The 21,230-nt window shown below is 37.2% G+C and overlaps 1 protein-coding gene across 3 annotated transcripts in view; it reads right to left on the bottom strand.

Moving 5' to 3' along the window:
• TBC1D22A (TBC1 domain family member 22A) overlaps positions 1-21,230 on the bottom strand; it is a 156,854-nt gene that overhangs the window by 133,277 nt on the left and 2,347 nt on the right. For all 3 annotated transcript variants that reach the window (XR_002119311.3, XR_002119318.3, XM_085217753.1), the window contains exons 2-4: positions 20,672-20,728; positions 18,882-19,222; positions 17,952-18,131 (exon numbers count right to left, since the gene is read on the bottom strand). Coding sequence is in view for 1 of the 3 variants with exons in the window: in XM_085217753.1 (XP_085073879.1) it covers positions 17,952-18,131; positions 18,882-19,222; positions 20,672-20,728 (578 nt within the window). In the remaining 2 variants the exon portion in view is untranslated. The remainder of the gene's footprint in view (positions 1-17,951; positions 18,132-18,881; positions 19,223-20,671; positions 20,729-21,230) is intronic.

The raw sequence follows: 21,230 nt of genomic DNA, 5'->3' as shown, positions 1-21,230 counted from the left end.
AAGATCTTATCAGTTTTGTTAATTTTGCTTAAGCAAGCAGAAGATAGAATTATTAATCTGATTTACATACAATTCAATACCCATCTCATTTCAGTGTGAATCACAGAATCATAGAACAAGTTGGAAGGGACCCCTGAGTACCACCACTCCTGGCTCCACAAAGGACCACCCAAGAAATCAGACCCTTCATCTGAGAGCAACATCCGAACACTCCTCAAACTCCAGCTGCTCCAGGCCGTGCCCACTGCCTTGGGCAGCCTGTTCAGTGCCCAGTGCCCTCTGGTGCAGATCCTTTCCCTAACCCCTTTTCTCCCTGCCACAGCTCCATACCATTCCCTCGGGCCCTGTCGCTGTCACACAGAGCAGAGCTCAGCGCTGCCCCTCCGCTCCCTGTCAGGAGCTGCAGCCGCCATCAGGCCTCTCCTCAGCTCCTCTGCTCTGGGCTGAGCAAACACAGCGACCTCAGCCACTCCTCACACACCCTTGTCCTCCAGACCCTTCCCCATCTTCATATCCCTCCTTTGGACTCTCTAATTATGCTTTATGTCCCTCTGAAGCTGTGGCACCCACACTGCACTCAGTGCAGGAGATGAGGCCGCACAGTGCAGAGCAGAGCAGGACAAGCCCTCCTCTTGCCTGCTGCACCCCTGGGTCCGGTTGGCCCTTTGGGCTGCCAGGGCACACTGCTGGCTCTTAATTCGTCATCAACCAGAACCCCCCCCCAAATCTCTTTCTGCAGGGCTGCTTTCCAGTCTCTCATTCCCCAGCTTATACATACACCTCGGGTTGTCCTGTTTCAGATACAGAACTTGGCACTTGCTCTCATTAAACTTCATACAGTTGGCAATTGCCCAGCCCTTTAATTTGTCAAGACCTCCCAGCAAGGCCTCTCTACCCTCAAAGAAGTCAAGATTGCCACAACAGGCCTGGAACAGGCACTAACACATTAATTCCAGGATTCTCAACACATCCAGCCCAGTGTTCCATTATCAGCGAAGAAACACCACACGAAAGTCCTCCTGACAGCCAAAGCAAGTTTGATTCACACAGTATGGTCTTAACAGGTTTGGTTTTATCATCAGTACAAGATGGCCAATAGGTACTACCCAAGAATACCTAGTCAAATGATTGCTTATCTTACCCCTTTTGCTATTACTTGATATAATCATCCTTCTACTTTACCCTTCTCTAACTCAGACTTGTCTTAAATTAACATACTACATCAATTACTTCATCACCCAGCAGTCCCAGTTTCACTATACCTTACCTAAGTCTGTTATTTCTGCCATGGTCACCCAGGCATAGGAAAGGACAATGTTACAAAACCAGCAAAGCAACTCACTGTTCCCCTCCAAGTAATGGCATTGTTTGGATATTTCTCACATAATTCGCCCTAAATTATTCATGAAGGACCATCCCCATGTGGTACTAGTTACAATTTCTGTCATACTCTCACACAGTGGTTGTTTTGTTCAGCAGTTTCTCACATCACATCCAGCAGCTCTTCATGTCCTAGTGAATTAGCTCAGTCTCAAACCCAGGCACAGTCAGCAGCTTGGGGCTTCAGACAAGTGTTCAACACATCTACAACAAGTTTTTATTCTGACCAGGCTTTGGTATCAAGCAAATCCCTGAGCTACTAAGCAGAAAACCCTAAGTAACAGTGTTGCCAGCCATTTTCATCTGAAAGCCAAAAGGGCAGAAAATCTGTCAGAGCAAGCAGAGGCAAGGTAGGCAAATATAAACGATATGAGAAGTATGGTATTCTGTGCACTTTATGAATAAAAAGAGAAAATCTGCCTTAACTAAATACAACATCTAAAAATCACACGTGCATTTCCTCTCTATCTTGGCACATAATAATAAGCTCCAGCGTTAGTTGAATAATAAAAGCCTGAAGTCTTCAAAAGCAGGTGGTCTCCAACTGTGCATCATCATACCACTCCACCAGTCCTTGTGCAGTATTCATGAATACATTTGTTTCACCTCTTATAACTTATTTGTGTTACTGGTGGGCTGACTGAAAGGAAACAGATCCTGTGCATTAATTTACAGCTTTTTCACAAAATCATTTTGCTAAAGCTTCAAGTTTATCTACTGATACAACACACTATTTACTAATAAGTAATAAGCATAGCACATATAGTAAATAGAAAGTAGGCTGCAACTGTGAAACTGTATTTGTTGTTTTTATGCAATTTCTCATTCTCACTCTATTGCATTAAGCTCTCTAATACTTCACATTACTATTTTTTCTCCTTCCTAACTTTATTTCAATTCCAGTAGAAATCTAAAAACCCAGCACAAAAATGGGTACCAATCTCTAAAAACAATCCCACAATTGCAAAGAATGTAAACAATTTTTGCAAACAATGCAAAGAAGTAAAAAATATATAAAAATTAAAAAATACAAGCAAAAGCAAGGAAAAAAAAAAAAAAAAAAGGTAAGTCTACTGTCAGAATGAGATAGTGCAGAGCATATGAAATCAGTGACAAATAACCCACGACAAATATACCACATACTGTTAGGTAACTCATTTAAGACCAAAGATTGGAACCATGCAAACCATGAATTGAAATACTGCTTATTTGAGTAAGACTATAAATAGAAATTCCAATACAGCTGAGCTTTCCTTGTATGTTCAGAACCACGCAAGAATAGTTTTAAGAGTTAAAAATATTACACATCTTCAAATGAAACATCTGCTTCAAGAATAAAAATAAATAAATGCTTGTAGCCCTCACTGAAATAACATTCCTTAAAGAGAAAGGAAAAACAGTGTTATATCTCAACAAGTTTTAAGAGAAATCAGTTTTGTTCCTGACACTATTCTGCAATGAACGCAGATTTCCTTCAAGTAAGGAGAGCTTTGTCTTACAGTTCCAAACAATAACATGCATACCGTATGATACTGATTTTAAAAGGTCTTGCTCTTTCTCGAAGTGGGAAAAAAACATACAAGAAGGGCCACACACTTCCAGTTTACAGCACAGCACTTAATTTGAAACAGATCCTTGGAATAGTGCTCCACAGCGTAGGGGCAAAAAGCTGCCCACGTCCTTCCACGCTGAACATAACTGTTTATGGTCCTCTGCCACAGCATTTTCCTCTCTGGGTGCTCCTTTACACCTGGGTTGTCTGCTGGGCCTACAAAACGTTTGGCTATGTTCCTTCTCCAAACATATTTGGGAAAACAATCACCTGCTAGCTTTAAATATTCTGCAAGGTGTTTCTCTCAAACTTTTCTAGCAGTGTTTCCCTGCACTGACAGGACTGACACGCTGTTCTACTCCCCTTATTTGCTTTTTTGGAGACTGTTTTCTTGCATTTCATAATCTTTATTATCTTAAAATTAATAATCTCTACTTTGTTGTCATGTCATACAAAATCCTTCTGAATTTCTCTCAAGGCTTTTATTTCTGTTTTTGCTTCCATAAGTGGTATGGTAATTGCTTTCAGTACAGGATGTTAGACAGATGATTGCACAATAGAGATTTAAGTTAGTTTCATCATACACCATTAGCCCTTGGTATGTAATAACCCCATTTTTGTGCAAACAATGGCTGCTGTTATATTTTACAGTCTTCCAAAATTCCAGAATCTCAGGTTATTCCAACAATGTATAAAAGTCTGGTTGTAATTTTTCATTACAGCAAGCTCAACAAGCATTCTCCAACTGACAAATAGCACACATTACAACTGAAAGAGATTATGCATGAATTCTTATCAGGTGTAGCAGTAAGCTTTCATGCTTATTACCCAAAAAGCATACAGTCTGACTCCTGTGCATCGCAATTGCTAAAGCATCAATTCACATTATGCTTTCCCTTGAAGGTTCAACACCATCCAAACAGAAGGAGAGAAAAAAAAAAAAAGGAAGAAAGAATAAAAGAGAAAGCCTGTCCTTCTCAACAAAAGCAAGGGGAAAAAAAAAGATACTCTAAAGCCACTCAGTCTTAACACGGTTATTGCAGTATACAATAAACACGCCTCAGGTAACAAGAAAAGTAAGAACAAACCAGAGCATATATACAAAATACCATTTTAGATGAAAAATTGGCAGTGAAGCTAGGTTCTAACAGCACTGTTAAAATACATGAATTACACGCATGCTTTATTTGAAACACATGTAGAAGATGTGCTTTATCCTTAAAAATTTCCCATTAGATCATTTTGTAATTTCAAATGATAACATGTAATTGAAGTGCCTGCATTCATACTCAACTTAAGATCTGTGAGTCTCCATTAAAAAACAAGCTAAGAAGTATGAAATCATTATGATCATTATGTTTTTATCTCAGAACTAAAATACTATGTTCCAGTCTGTAAGATGGCACTTCGCCACAATATTTTGATCCAGGTTGCGTTAGCTTTTCTTTTAAACACTTGGTTCTTCTTTTTTCCCTCCCTTGTCTCTTGTTGAAGACTTTCCCAACTAGCAGTGCTAAGTACTCTCATATTCTATAATACCTTGAAACAGAAAATCCATCTGAAGTAATATATAAGTAGTGAAGCTAATAATACAACTGAAGTTGCATTCTAACTATAATAAATGATAAAATTACTGCTTTTTAAAATACACAAGTTTCATACTGGCCAATACGTAATACACAGATCATTCAAGGGAGCACACTGTTAGAAATTAATTGATCAAGAACACAAAAGAAACTCAAAAATAAACGAAGTCAGAAGCACAACTCAAGGCAAATAACTCCAAGAAGGTCTTATGCAAAGAAAAAAGCCATTCATTTAGACATCTGACAAGAATGTGTTTCCATGTCCAAAGAAGAAACTAGAAAAGCACTGTTAGAAAACAGTTAAGATGTTGTTCTTATAAACAGCCTTGACACAATTAAAGTCAAGATATTAGCTCCCCTGACATCCCATGCTGAACCCTTTCTGACATACAGCAAATATTCTATGCATGCTCCAGCGTCCAGCATTCAGCAGTGTCACCAGAGCTACGTGGCTCTTGATGGCCTCAGAAGCTCAGTACCCTGGGACACATCTCAGTTTCAAAAATACTTGAGAGTTCATAGCTGCTTATACTACAGATAGCACGTATCTGGAAGCAAACATACAAAAAGGCTGAAAAAGTGAAGCGCTGCTTTTCTAACCTGTGCCAGCTGTCTCCATGGTGAAGCTGCTTCCCCTCCAAACCATCCACCAAAATTTTCACTTCCTTCCTTTCCTGAAAAATATCTCCCTCTCCCCCAAGTATGACATTATTCCAACTGATTCACAAAACAGAAGGATGAATGTCAGCAAACGGTGCAAAAATAACAAGAATGAATTCCAACTAATGTAAGGACACCAAAAATAACGTGTTAAGAAAAAGCAGGCAAACTGAAAGACAAAGTCAGATGGCACAGCTGGAACCTCCAGCCTACCAAAATACTCCAGCTATTTCATTCTTAGTTAGTCCTCAACATTTTAGCTTTTTTTTTTTTTTCCCCTCTCCTCATTTTAGTAATACTAGAACACCAACCCATATTAATATCAAAGGACTTAACTTTAGCAAGTGCATCTATCTCAACTTAGCTTTCAATATTCATTTATGGCTTCACATCTCAACATTTTCACCCCTTTACATGGGCAGCCTGACTTCATCAAGAAATTAATCTCTCCATAACTTAGAGAAACAATTCTGCTCAGAAACAAGTGTCATCAGGTCTTGGTTTTCTCAGTAACAGCACATTATAAAATGCTTTTCAAAATTAAGATTTTACAGTACAGCAAGCTTCAAAACTGTAATTGGAATATAATTACGTTTAGACCATTACCAGAGAGTATTTCAGTAGCATTTTAAAAGAATAAAAGGTAACTACACGGACAAAGGGTTAAACAATACCTAAAGGAAGGGAAATTACATACAGTACCTAGAATAAAATTAATAAATACTGGCTTGATGTTAAGCTTTCCCTTATCAAACAAATTCCAAAAAGCAACAGTATAACTTCAGATTTTAATCATTACTTTTTGTTGTCTTGAGTACAGCAGTATAGCAGCACAGATGTGAAGGTGTAGCTCTCAAACTTGGAAATTCATATCTTGTAAAAAGCCTGTATGACTGTGCACATACACCTCACAGTTAGCAACCCTTCAAATCAAGGTATTAGAAGAAATCCATCCTCAACCAACACTTGCAGGGCACCAAGGAAATGTACTTATATTAGAAACTTGTTCTCTGTTTAGTATCTAATTAAGCATTAAATTATTTGTCATTGGTTGAAAGGTTAGATTATCCCTATTCAAAGCATAATTTCAATTTATTGTCATTATACTAACTCCTTTCCCATATAGACTTGCCAGGGAATTAGTTGTCACAGTTATGAGCTGAAAACATGCTTCCCAGCACAGGATTTCTTCAGAGCTTTAATGCCACCTACAAATCAGGCATGTATTTTCAATTAAAATAGCACTGCAAAATATCCTTGCTTCAATAAAATCAACATTTTCTCAAAATTCCAGAATACTGAAGTAACTTATTTTATTATCTCCAAAACGAGCAGCTGCAAAAAACTTTCACCACAGTCATGACAATGTGCTAAAGATGCAAGCACAGAAATAAGTTTAACCTACTGGTTCAGAGTTGAAATGAGAGCAATATTTGTAAAACTCTTCATGAAAACTGTCTCACTCTCTTCATTTTCTGAAGCAACACTGTGAAGCCCAATTAGTGCTTTCTCTTTGAGCTGACCCATCATTTTACATAATTCTGTGACCAATCAATACATTTATAAAACCCCACAAACTTTACACCAAAAAAAACCTCTCCATTTGCTACCACTATGCAACTGGCACTTCTGCCTATGAGACAGCATTTAATTTGCAGAAACACTGCTGAGATTGGAGGTCTTATTATGAAGGGATAATAACACTTTATATAAATGTCTCAAATTGGCATAATTAATTTCATTTTAGAAAAAAATGTTTTTATCTGGTAGTACAATACATTCAAGCACATACTTGTTCTCTCTGAAGTTGAAAATGTTTAGAGCAATTACTCTAAAGGAAATCTTATGACACTATGCTTTTAGAGTAGCTTATGTAAAGATTCTTCATATTCCATAAATATTTCACAGGGCATAATACAAAGAAAACACACCCTTTACAGGCTTTCTAACCCCAGGAACTATTAATGCAGCTACAACCCATCACAACTAACAAACATATAGGGAAACAACAAAGCCTGCAAGTATTTCTCTTGGAACTACATGTTCATCATTCTACCAGTTACAAATAGATAAATAAAATAAATCATGAGATATTAAAGGAGTTCTAAACTTCCCTATGTGCATTATTCATTTTTGATACAGCTGTTATTTCACTGAGGTTACTGTAATCGGCTACATGAAGCAATGGCCTGCATGAACAATTTCACAATAGATATGATAAACTAGATTTACATGTTTTATGTCCCTATAACACAAATTCCTTGGATAATTTAACTATACAAAGCTGGAAAATTCTTTCAAGATCACAGCTTCATGGAACTGTAGCTCCCCCAACCGCACATTATAATGCAGGCAGAACATATAGGAAAAAAAAAGCTTTAATAAAGGGCTTGTTATTACTATGGCAACCACAGCAACTGGTTTCTAAAATGAATAATAGCTCTGTTAGGAGCTTCATTAAATTTTTTTTCAGGCAAACACTGCCCTTCATCTTCTCAATGGAACAAAGAGTTATTCTGAAAGCATGCAAAAACCAGAAAATAAAGTCCAAGCCAATGTTCTAAATACATGCTAAGACCCTTCTTAGGATCTTTGCTAGAAGGAAGCAGGAAAGTACAATTTGTTAGGTATTTTTTGTAAAGAGTTGGAGGAGCAGAAGATGAGATTCGTAAGAGAAAGCAAGTGAACAGAAGATTAGGAAAACAAAGACAAACTGAAGAGTACTAAACCCACTAAGAAATAAACTCAACAGTTGAAGACACAATGTAAATACTGAGTCTCAGAAACAGTACACTTACCCACAAGAGTTTCTCCCACTTAAAAAAAAAATTAAAACAAAAACCTGAGAGTTACATATCTCCTTTCTCTCCGTCATTTCCCTCAGTACCTTTGGCTAAAGAAGAAAACTGAGTAAGCGCTACAGAATAAAGAGGATCCTGCCTGTGCAAAGAATCTCACCTGGAGTATGTCTAATGGACTAGAGCTACACTCTTGAATGAGATGAAAGAATTGATTTAGTCACCCAAAACAATTAACATTTCAAATAATGAACTCCACACAGGAGTCTGGCATGTTAGCATTACCAACTTGTGAGAAGAACTAATGTGTGATTATCAGCTCAAAGTGAGAAGACCACTGGGATTGCAATGCATTCCTCCTAAATGTTTCATGGATTAGTGGAGACAGGAAATAAGGCTGAGTTTCAGCTTGTGACCAAAACTGAAGGAGCTGAAGAAATTAAACTTAGCTCATAATTCACATAAAGTGAAAAACTGCATATTTACGGAGAGAAGTCCTTTTACTGTCATCTGAAATGCCAGCAGTAACCAAGCACAAGCATCCAGCTGTCAAAGAACCTTGTCTATGCCTACCCTGAACATAAGACTTGCAGTAGAATCACTGAAGTAAAGAATCAAAATTACATCAGTAAGAGCTACAAACTGTTTAAACATTCAGGAAAAGGCTTAAAAGCTTTTCTCTTATTTCCCATCTCTATTACAACAAATTCCTTTAAGCTTTTTTTTTTTTTTTTAAAATCACCAAACAACACAAGTTTTCCTCAACTGACTGCGAACGTTCTTTGCATCACAAGAGCAGTTTTCCATTAGTAAAAAGAAGCATGAGGCCATTTCTAACCAATAATCATTACCACTAAGGTTCCCTTATTGGTGACAAAACCTTATCTGACATGTGAAACACTCTTAATTAAATCGCTTTTGTAATTTGTAGAAGAATATCCTGTTACCATGACATTTTAAAAATCAAATAAAGGTACACAACAGGAAGTTGGATGATAATTTTGGATGGTATTTTAATGACAGCAATCTCATAGCATCAGTTGAAAATTAAATCCTCGCTGTAATGCTCAATGTTCAAGTCTACTTGGAAAGAGAGTTAGTAAAATCTTGCTGAAAAGATGAGCAGTTCAAAAGATTATGTTAAAAATCACACGGTACGTGCATGGCATCCAGGGGATCAGGCCTAGCAGCACGGGTTCATGAAAGGCAGATCGTGCTTGACCAACCTCATTTCCTTCTACAACTGGGTGACCAGACTGGTAGATGAGGGAAAGGCTGTTGATGTAGCCTACCTAGACTTCAGCAAAGCCTTTGACACAGTCTCTCACAGGATTCTTCTGGGGAAACTGGCTGCCCGTGGTCTGGACAGGTATACACTTCTTTGGGTAAGAAACTGGCTAGAGGGCTGTGCCCAATGGGTAGTGGTAAATGGAGTCCAGCTGGTGACCCTTTTCAAGTGGTGTCCTCCAGGGGTTGGTACTGGGGCCCATCTTATTTAATATCTTCATTGATGACCTAAATGACAGGATTGAGTGCACCCTCAGTAAGTTTGCAGATGACACCAAGTTGGGAGGTGGTGTGGATCTGCCTGAGTGTAGGGAGGCCCTACAGAGGGATCTAGATAAGCTGGATCGCTGGGCTGAGGTGAATGGAATGAGGTTCAACAAGGCCGAGTGCCAGGTCCTGCTCTTTGGCCAGTATAACTCCATGCAGCGTTATCAGCTTGGGGCTGAGTCGCTGGATGATCGTGAAGAAGAAAGGGACCTGGGGGTGTTGGTTGATTCTTGGCTGAACATGGGCCAACAGTGTGCCCAGGTGGCCAAGAGGGACAACAGCATCTGGCCTGCATTAGAAATAGTGTGGCCAGCAGGAGCAAGGAGGTGATCGTCCCCCTGTACTCTGGTGAGGCCACACCTTGAGTATTGTGTTCAGTTTTGGGCCCCTCACTACAAAAAGACATTGAGGCCCTGAAGCGTGTCCAGAGAAGGGCAACGAAACTGGTGAATGGTCTGGAGCACAAGTCTTATGAGGAGTGGCTGAGGGAGCTGGGATTGTTTAGTCTGGAGAAGAGGAGGCTCAGGGGAGACCTCATTGCACTCTACAACTTCCTGAAGAGAGGCTGGGATGAGGAGGGGTTTGGCCTCTTCTCCCAGGCAACAAACAAGACTCAGGGAAATGGCCACAAGTTGTATCAGAGAAGGTTTATGTTAGACATGAGGAAATACTTTTTCCTCTCAGAAAGTGGTCAGGCACTGGAATGGCTGCCCAGGGAGGTGGTGGAGTCGCCGTCCCTGGTAGTGTTCAAGAGGTGCCTGGATGAGGAGCTACGAGACATGGTTTAGTGCTTGTGGTAGCAGTGGTGATGAGAAGACAGTTGGACTAGATGATCTTACAGGTCGTTTCCAACCTTGTGATTCTATGATTCTATGAAATCTATTTACTTTTGAGTGGTGTTCAGATCAATGGTTTTAATCTAGAATGTCTTCCATAGGCTTCAACACAATAGAGAACCAGTTTTACTCCTTACACTGCGCTGCTGCAATTAATAAAACTGATAATAGCTCCTCAATTTCCTTAAGTTATTTCCTGAAAGAAGTCCAGGAAATAAGTACTAGTGTTCTTCTATCAAGTCAACGATGTATCACATTCATACTAAGTAATACCAAATGTGAATGCTGATGAAGAAGGGCACGGAGAAGCAAAGATTTAGGATAGCGACTCATTTTCCAAAACTATAAAAAAGGAGAAGATTCTTGTTTGTTAATGGGATCAGTAGTTCTTCAATCTTCGTGGCTTTTGTGTGGTTTTATTTTATTGTTTTGCTACTGTTTTTTTTCTCCAATAAAAAACTTAATTTACAATAGATAGTGTATCAAACAGGAAAGTTTGATCAAATCAAAATAATCGATCTGTTTATAAACAGAAATGCAACTACCCAAATCTAAGTTTTTCTGCCCCAACAACGTGTTGATTCCAACTACAATTTTGGTCCATCCACTTCCAGGAATTATTTCTTGGTTGACCAATTTCCATCAGGTTAAATATAATCAAAACATAAATGTTTAACACAACCCGAAAAGAATGCCAGAACTAAATACCATCATGCGATTCAGTAGCAACCTCCCTTGAGACTGAACAAAGCTTACAATTCAAACTGATTCAATCTATATGATGCCAGACAACTGATACCTGATGCTACTATATGTTCAAGCAATGCTAAATATGAAAACTAATACTGTAGAGTTTCCACTAGACTGCAGTCAGACTGGATACTGAAAAATGTATTTTTGCTTTTATATTACCATGCATTCTGATCCCTGATTGAACAAAAATAAATTTACACAAACCTTGGTGTTACTGTGAGAGAAAAGGAAATGATACCTGTAAAGCCTTCCATAAAATAAAGAGCTATTTAAATGTCAGCGCACCACAAATTTTACAACCATATGTAACAAAAATGAGGCCAACGCAGGTAATTATTGATGTTTTCAGATCAAATAGATAAACTTATAACTAGCTCAGTTCTGGAGGTTACAAGGCAAATACGCATCGCTTCTCTAACTGCCCCCATGTATTCTACAGCAAAAATAATGATGTTCTTCACTCTTTCCTAGCTAGACTGGACCACCACAAAAGAAATGATTCTGGCACTCCATTTAGCACTGGTGCAGCCTCACTTTGAGTACTATGACCAGTAGGATAAGGTAGGTGATTGCCCCTCTCTACCTGCCCTTATGAGGACCCACATGGAGGACTCTGTCCAAGACTTTGGCCCTCAGCACAAGGACGTGGAGTTGATGGAGTGGGTTCAGAGCAAGGTCACAAACCTCATCATAGGGCTGGAACACCCCTCTTACAAAGAAGGTTAAGGGAGCTCTGGTTGATAAGTCTGAAGAATAGAAAGCACTGGAGAGACCTCACTGTGGCCTTCCAATACTCAAAGAGAGCTAATAAACAGGAGGGAGATCAACAACTTCTTGCAATCATAAAATCATTTGAGTTGAAGGAACCTTTAAAGGTCATCTAGTCCAATCCCAGTTCACAGAGACATCACTTTTATATTTATATAAGTTATATTTTTATATATGTTATAATTATATTCAATTATTCATATAATTTTATATAAATTATATATAGAATTCAGGTTTACATATTCATATAAATACATATATTTAAAAATATGTATTTTACATATTTGAATACAAATATAAACCTTAGATCTGAAATCAGAGATATTACAGAAAGAAGAAACACAGGGAAGTAAAACATAAGAAAATATTAGAAAAACCACCACATTCACTGCTCTAACACTGTTTGAACACACTTTCATCTACTCCTAAGAAATATTAAAAACCACTTAAATACAGAAATATACTGACTTGTCTCTACCTGCAATAAAATGTAAGAAAGGGGAGATTAATAAGACCAAGAAGGAAAATAATCAAACTCCAAGGTGCTGAAATAGTGTTTCATTTTCAATGGCTTTTATATATCGTTTAGCTCTTAAGCAGAGATTACGAATTTGAATTTCTTTACACACTATATTCAGTTATAAATTCTGGATTTATTTAAACGTAGTCTAAATATCAGCCAAGTAAACTTTGAGAATATATGATAGATGCAAAATATGAAATGAAACTATTAACAAAAAATATCATGAATTATAAATAGCCAAAAGGGTCTTTTTCAGTTAAATCAAGCTGGCTAAAAAATAGCTGTTCATTTCCAGCAACCTTTTCAAAACAAAAATAAAAAAAAACCTTAAAAATAATGCAAAAAGAAATTGAGAGCAGTTAAGGACAGCAAAAACAGTATTTAAGTGTAGAATGTGTAAACTGAGGTTTTCAACATATGAAGAGAGACAACAAAAGAAAAAGATGCCAACCTTTTTTTCAGGTGTAAAGTAGGAAAAAGAGTGAAGGGAAGAGAAAACTGCAGGAAGTTTTCCAGTGTAACTACGACACAGAGCACAATAGGAGAGATAGAAATTAGGATAGTATTAATAATGCCATAAGAGGGATCATTAATAGCAAAAAAAAAGTTCACATTTTTTTGTTCAGTTTAGGAATATGATGTTTTGTATGTCAATAGCTACTATGTAATGCAACATCAATCACATATCCTGAAAAAAGGAGAAACAACTTTTCCAGAGACAAACTATGCAAAATTCTTTCAGAAACTGTTTAAAAAAAAAAAAAAAACACAAAAAACTTATGTCACCTAGTTACAAAAAAAATGATTAATTATTACGTTGAAATTGAAATATCCAACCAAAGCAGTAATGCTGGGGAAGTTAAACTTCACGTAGTCATGAAATTACACGCTATTACATCAAAGCATGGAAAATACAAATTAAATGCAGAAAACAATACAAGAAAATATGTAAGGATATGTAAGGATGCTTAATTAAGAAAAAATAAAAATCCTTTCTGAAGGCCACTGAAAGAATACCGACCTTTGAGTTTGTTTTGTGTGGATTTGGTTTTGTTTTTTTTTGGGGGGAGGGGAGAGGAGGGGTTGGTTTGTTGTTTCTTTGGGTTTGCTTTTTTATTATTATTATTATTTCTTAGCTGAAATGCATGCTCTGCATGTTCTGCAGAAAAGCTGACTGGCACAGAGAGAATACTTTTCAATGATAGCAGTTTGAAAAATAGATATGACTAACAGCACATCACAACAAGAAGGGGCAGGACAGAATTTGTTACTTTTGTCCAACACAGCAACAAACTGGAAGAAGAATATATACCTAAATGATCAACTGTACGTGACTGAAAACTACAGGAGGCAATAAAACTCTAAGTGACATAGATGGGCCAAGAATATAAAGACAAATGGCTAAGCAGTTCAGTGCAGAAAAATTAATGAGGCTAGGAAGAAAATTAATCAGGTTCACTTCAATGAATATTTTGTACAGTTATTTAATTTTTTCCAATAACATCAGTTTGACAAACACTTTTAGAGGACAGCAGAATGCTGTTGCAGACTACTACCTTTATCAACCATAAACAAATAAAAATTATAATTGATGTGTTCAATAAGGTTTAATATACATTCTAAATTGTATAAACAATTCTAAGCACACAAAAAAAAATAAACCCTACTTTTCAAGTTCCTTCTCAACCTCTCTAAGCTGCTTTGGAGTCCCCTCCACTCCTGTTATAGCAATCATCTGCAAGAGATTCTGAAAACAAGAGGCCACCTTAATTCAGTAAGGCAAAATCCTCTACAAAGAAAGGCAGGACTTTACATGAAGTAAATCTAAATCAGGTTGACTATGAAGCAAGAATGAGCATAGATAGATGGTACAGAACAACTAGGGTAAATTGCTGTCTCTCAGCAACCTGCCCTGCAGTACCATGAGTGGAAGACTACACATTGGCCCTACAATCTATTTTGCAGTTGTGTATTGAGCACAGTTGTATTGCTATCTCCAGTCCTATCCTGCTTCCTGAATTTGCACTCAGCATATATCAACGTGATTCTAATAGATGGCAATCAGTCCTCAAGTCATTCTCCAAATTGCTTCTCACAGCAGGTTCCTTCTACCAGCCCACACTTCTTGCAACGATGTGATTCAGCTTGTTAGGCAGCTTTCACTTCATAACTCTGCCATTAGCTCCCTATTCTTTGCATTACATTAATACTTAGAGGTGCAAAGGCTCTTGACTGTTTCTCTCCTGTAGCACAAACAATATACCTAGAAGCATGTGACAGCATCAGCGGACAAAGGAATGGTAACTGATGTCATCTACCTGGACCAGTGCTCTTCAACATCTTTATTAGTGACACAGATGGTAGAATTGAGTGTACCTTCAGTGTGTTTGCTGATGACACCAAGCTGAATGGTGCAGCTGACACAGTAGAAGAGAAGGACGCCATGCACAGGGACCCAAAGACAAAACCACACGCAGAAACTTTGAGAATGGCTCTGTCATCATATATTTGTGTAGTAACTACCAGAGGATCCCATCTCTGATAACTGTACATTCCCAGCACATTATTTTTCTCTGTGTGTAATTTGATGGAGCTGGTGGAACGTACCTCTTTCTACAGCTTCACAACATCCAACCTACAGACCAAATCCTGACTCCAAAATCTATTAGCACATTTCAATGGCTAAAATAACCTTCACTTCCAAATGTGTGTATATATATATATATATATATATACATACATACACACACACACACACACACATATATACATATATGTATGTATATATATGTACATAAAAACTCTTGAGTTTTTATGGTGAAAAAGAGCACAATCTTTCACAGCCACAAGTTGACAAATGTGACCAACACTATTTTTTTTTTTACTCTGTCTCTATAGGATAATTATTATTCAAGTGTGAATTAAAGGCTTTCAGCATCACTTCTGCTACTTCGCATTCTTAGTCTGTGTTGACTTCTCACATTACGACTGGAGAAAAGGCTCAAGTTGAAAATCCACATGACAGCGTTTCAGTCCACAGATTACCTTATTTTTTAGATACTCTGAAAAGACTCATCACAATCTCTCTCAACAATGTGCAAATCTGTATCAAGTAAACAAAGTCAGAGATGTTCTGCTAATACAACTACTGCTTCCAAGTAAAGGCAACACTACTACATAAGGTGTAGAAACAAGCAGAAATTTTTGCTGGAATATCTCCATCATGACAGCCCACTCATTCAGTTCATCACGATCAACAATTCCCTCATCCCCCCTCCAACACACACACACACACACACACACACACACACACACAAAAGTGAAAGCTAGCCATGTGCAATAGAACAGCTACCTATCCCTACATTACTTCAAATTTTAGACTGGAGCCTGTTACGTAGTTCTACCCTAGCTCATTCTCACTATTATACTGAATAATAACAATCTGGTTTTCTAGACTAATACTGTCATTAATGACCCTTCTTAAATATAGCCTTTGTTGGAACATGGAGCTAAAACAAGCATTTTCCAATAACGCACGCACACACACACACACACACAGTGAAATGTGTATATGCTCATATGTATATACTTGTTTGTACATATTTGTGTATAAGCATACAAGCCCACATTTTCCCTAATAAATATATGTAATGTAGTCCCAGCACTATATATGATCTACTACTTACAGCTTCACAACATTGAGAACTTTCTTTACATTCCTTTCATGAAGAAAAGAGCATATTAAAAAACATATATGAATTTATGTTTACGCAGCAAGAGAAACAAGGGGCTCCCTACATGTACACTTAGAACAGGCATAATTTACTGGAATCAACAAAAAAGAATACTGACACCTTATGCAATGCGTGTGACATTATAATAATGACATGCAGAACAATATACTTAAATTTTGTATTCCTGTATATATTTGTGTGAAGTTTAGAAAGCATGGGGGAGAGGAGTGGGGACACAACAAATCTGTTTTTACTTTAATCCGTAAATTTCAGTTACTGAGGAAGTATTCACTCGTAATTAGGAAGCAGAAGTGAAATCACAGAATTTTAGTGGTTGGAAGGGACATCTAGAGATCATCAAGTCCAATCCCCCTGCAAAGCAGGCTCCCAACAGCAGGTTGCACAGATAGGCATCCAGGCAGATTCTCCAGAGATGGGCAGCCTGTTCCAGTCCTCCATCAGCCTCACTGTGAGGAAGTTCTTTCACATATTGGTGTGGAACTTCCTATGCTCCAGTTTATGGCCATTGCCCCTTGATCAGGTTTAAGTTAAATCTCGTCTTCACTCTGATTTCATAGAGTCATAGAATCACAAGGTTGGAAATGGAATCGCAAGATCACCTAGTCCAACCGTCCTCCCATCACCACTGCTACCACAAGCAACTAAATTTTTTGTAAAGAAGGCTTCTACTATTATACTGTGTTCAAAAAAGTTGAGCTTTCACATCAGTCACAATCATATAAAAACATAACATGTTGGATCAAAGGATAAAAAAGCACTATTCAGTGATCCTTTGCAAGCTTAAACCAAATTCCATATTTTGCATAGCACCTCAGAGTTTATTCACAGCTGTATTTTATAAGAATGTCATAACTCACTGAAGTGTTATGTCTGCTCTAGTATTGTTTCCAAAGCTCTATTTCATCAGCATCAATCTCAACATAGGATGCATCACAGAATGAAAAAAAAGAAAAGCCACAACTTGTGCTACATTTAAGTAGTCTCATATTTTTAGGAAAATAAAGTGCTAATTAAGGAACTGTAAACATGCAGTTTCTATCTCCTTCCATAAGTTTCCTGAACGTATCTTCCAGAACTGTCTTAAGTCAAAATCATTTTATGTGCTATTTTGACATAAAGTCTTACAACAAAGTGACTAACCAAGCCTTCCAAATTTCCTATTTGCTCCACATTTTCATGTGGGATACACAGCCATTTGATTCTGCAATACCCTCTCAGCACTTACTCATCAGCAGCTAAAATCTAGTGGACAAAGGCAACAGTCAAGTTATCTGACAACACATTTGTTTTCACATTAACACATTGCCAGCATTCACAGATGAGACACAGAACTACTGTGTTAGTTTGAACGTGAAGAACGCTCACTAAGCAGACAAGCAATAATAATTCCATGCCTTACCATTTTTTCCTGTTTCTAAGCAGAAGAATCATTCTTACACCACACATTGCTACGTTAGCAGGCTTTAGCATTAACACAGCTAACTACACTTTGTGATTTTTTTTGTTTGGTTTGTTGGCAGTGTTCTTTTTTCCAGTTTGTCCACTAAGACAAAATGATGCAAGACAATAGAACAAGAAGGCATCTAACATTCTACTTATTAGTATAATGCATTCATATTACACATTAGAACAGGCATTCAACTATATTTTTTTATTCTTTTAAAAGATCTATTCTAAATGTTGAAAGAATTAGATCAAAACCAGAAAAACAATACATCAATCAGGAAAGTTTTATAGTTTAAATGTTATTTAGATGGAATTCATAGCTTTTTCAAGATGTACTCACCAAGATCTGTGTTGGGGCCAGCAAGTAGCTGCTTAAATTTGTCTAATCGGGATGCTTCTCTTTCAGTTAACGCAGGAGTAACTGAGGTATTGAAGTCTGCCATTCCACTCACCAAAGGAGGTGTGGAAGTTTGTGGAAGGGACTGTGATCTCTGCATGGAAGAATTTTCACTAGCATTATCTGAAGGGAAAAAGAAGCATAATACTTAGCCTCAGCTAGTAAGAAGACTACTAGTAATTTAACTTTTAAATTCAAAACGCAATTCTCTTTTGGAGAAATACAGAAATATAACCTAAAGGCATAACACCAATTTGAACTGCAAGCTACTTGAATTTAACAGCAGAGCTATTCCTCTTCCTAGCAGTATTCCACAATTAAATCACATAAATTAGAGATCATACTAACAGCAAGGTTAATTCATTTCCATAATCACTGTGAAACTGAAAGTTGTTTTTAATCCCTCTCACCATTCTTAAAATAATAATAATAGGGAAATCATTGCAACTGCTCCCTTCAAAGATTTACACAGGAATACAGCCCAGATCACTCGATAGGACAAACTTCCCAGCCCATACAAATCATTTTTCTCCATTATTAAATATTTTATACAGTAGCATTTTAGTACAAACTTTTCCTAAGCCTGTAGAATTATTATTAATTGCATACATCTTGATGCAGTTAGTCATTAAAATACAACAAATAGTGTAACTCCTTCCTAAAATTGAATACATATCTAGTCTGAAAACAAAGAAGTTTATTCTTTCCATACTAAACTGTAAAGCATGTCTATGAGAAATATGTAGGTCAGGAGTGCAGCACCTCCCTCAAATCATCTAATACTGATTAATAATATTTACCTTGGTCCTAAAAGACAAATATTATAGGTCTCCTCACTTGATTTTCCACATCTTTTCCCATTTCTTAACATACCTGATGAACTTGACGTATGACCTTCACTGACTGATTTAACAAGCCTATTATCACCACATGGGACTGAAGTCAGCTCTGCCGATTCTACTTGTTTTTCTTCCTGTAGATGCTCTTCCAGAAATTTATGCTGTTCTTGTAACTTGCTGTGATTCTGAATTACTTTGTGAGCCGTTTCCATGACCACTTCTGTATTTAAGTTTTCAGCAGCTATTGCTAAGAGTTCATCGTCATCATCCCCAAGATCCCAAGCATCGCTTGTATTGCTTTCAAACTCTTGGAAGGTGCTGACTTTCTTTAGTTTCACTGGAGTTGTAGGTGGCTTTGAACCTGGTTTTATCAAGCTGTTAAATAACAAGTAAACAATGTTTAGAGAATCAGTAATGATTTTCAATATGCTATTGATAGGGAAGTAAAAAATACAGTCAGTGTTTGACATTATGCAGGCAGCAGATATTTCTCTCCCTCTACTCAAGTTACTGCTGCTTCCAACCATGATATAACATTGTGGAACATTTCTGAGGAGAAAGGCAGGTAACAACCTCATGCTTCCTCGTTTTGAATGCAGTCTGAACAAGTCTTCCCTTTCCTTATCTCCAAAACAGACAGACAGATAAAAGCTCAAGGTCAAATAAAATAAATACTGCTGGAACACTTTATAAAACAGAGAGGACACATTACAATTCACTTGCTTTACAAGCTTTTATAGAGGTTTCAGGTCCTTCCATGCAGTTGTTGTATAATCAAGCAGCAGCAGCAATCAAGTCATCAGGTCTAATCCTAAATCACCATATGCAATCAAGCAACGCAATCACTGTCATAAACAAATCAAATCTCACCTTAAAACTCATTAGATCTATCATTCCTCCCCAGTCATGCACTCTAGCATGAATTTGCTTCAGAACTTTGCTCTTCTGATAGCCAGGATATTTCCTCGAGTTCCTACTCTGAGCATGCCCTGATCACCTGCTAATTCTATTCTTCTGTCAAAACACAGCACAGGATAGATAATACAGACATTCCTCCCTAGTTTGGCCCTTGATCTCATTTACTGTAATGCAGAGCAATCACATCAGCTTTCAGATTTCAGCTAAATTATACACTGAGTCAGCTTCCCTGCTCTCAAAAAATAAAATTAAAAACTTTTGAAAATTAAAAAAGCAGCAGCAGCCAGAATCCAATAACGCATTTTCCTAAACACCTCAGCCATAAGGAAATGAAGAATAATGCACTTACATTAGTTATGGGTTATTAGCAAGAAATGTATTTGGTTACTAATGATGATAATTTTACCCTTTTCATACACATTGTGTTCTGATATCCAATAACCATGATCTAAGGCAATTTTTAAATTACTGTCACATCTCTTCCACCTACTGCCACAAGCAAAATTCCCACTTTCATCTCAAAGCAATCCACACCATCATTTGATTCTTTTATTTCACAGATGAACAAAACAGGCAAATCATCAACAGTAAGATGCATACAGATTGGTTACATCTGAACTATAAGCTTCATCTGCTAAATTAAGATAAGCATTTACCATAAGTTTTTAAGGCACTACGGAGATGAAAGATTGCAACCCATGTTAGACAAGACACTAAAAAGCTCTTTTGCAATTCACAGTATGGAAAGCATCAGGAAGTCACAAAAGACATCAGAAAAGTCAAGTTTATGACAAAAAATATGAAAAGAAGGTTAACAATATTCTAGTAGAAAATAAAAAAAAAAGGAGGAAAGAAGACAGATAAGATTCAAACCATCTGGGTTATCTGAATATTAGGTTAACTTACGTTCCATGCAGCAGTGGATCAAAAGGCGGATGCTGAGCTCCATATACGTGTTGGATACTATAGGAAAAGAGAGAGCATACATTAATTAGACACTAATAAACAGAACTGAGATGTTCTAGTCATCTTTCATTTCATAAAATCCCCAACAGAACTAAAAGCAACAAATCTGAAATTAAAGTGTATACTCAAAAGTAGCTCAATAAAAAGCCTGAGGCCAACTTAAGATGATTCTTTTCTTTTTTTTTTTTCCCCTGTCTAGGAATTAAAACAAGGAAAAAAGGTAACTCCACAGTAAGAAAGTTCAAAAGAAGTATATTTTCCTGCTTCTGATTTATCATTTCTTCGAATAAAATAGAACAAAACCTCTCAGAGTTATCTGCAAAGATTTAAATTTTTCTGTATGCTTGTGGCCCAAAATCTAACCAGCCAATTCTTAACAGCTAGCGATGCACAAAGCTGACCAATTTAAAAAAAAAAATACAGTACACAGAAGATGGCATGTTAGAGAACGTAAGCCATGGGACTACAAAAAAAAAATATATGCTTTCACATAAATTAA

The sequence above is a fragment of the Meleagris gallopavo genome, chromosome 1, assembly GCF_905368555.1.
Source record: "Meleagris gallopavo chromosome 1, MGAL_WU_HG_1.1, whole genome shotgun sequence".
NCBI lineage: Eukaryota > Metazoa > Chordata > Aves > Galliformes > Phasianidae > Meleagris > Meleagris gallopavo.
Note: the sequence above shows the minus strand (reverse complement) of the source record. Positions and strands in the feature narration are given on the sequence as shown.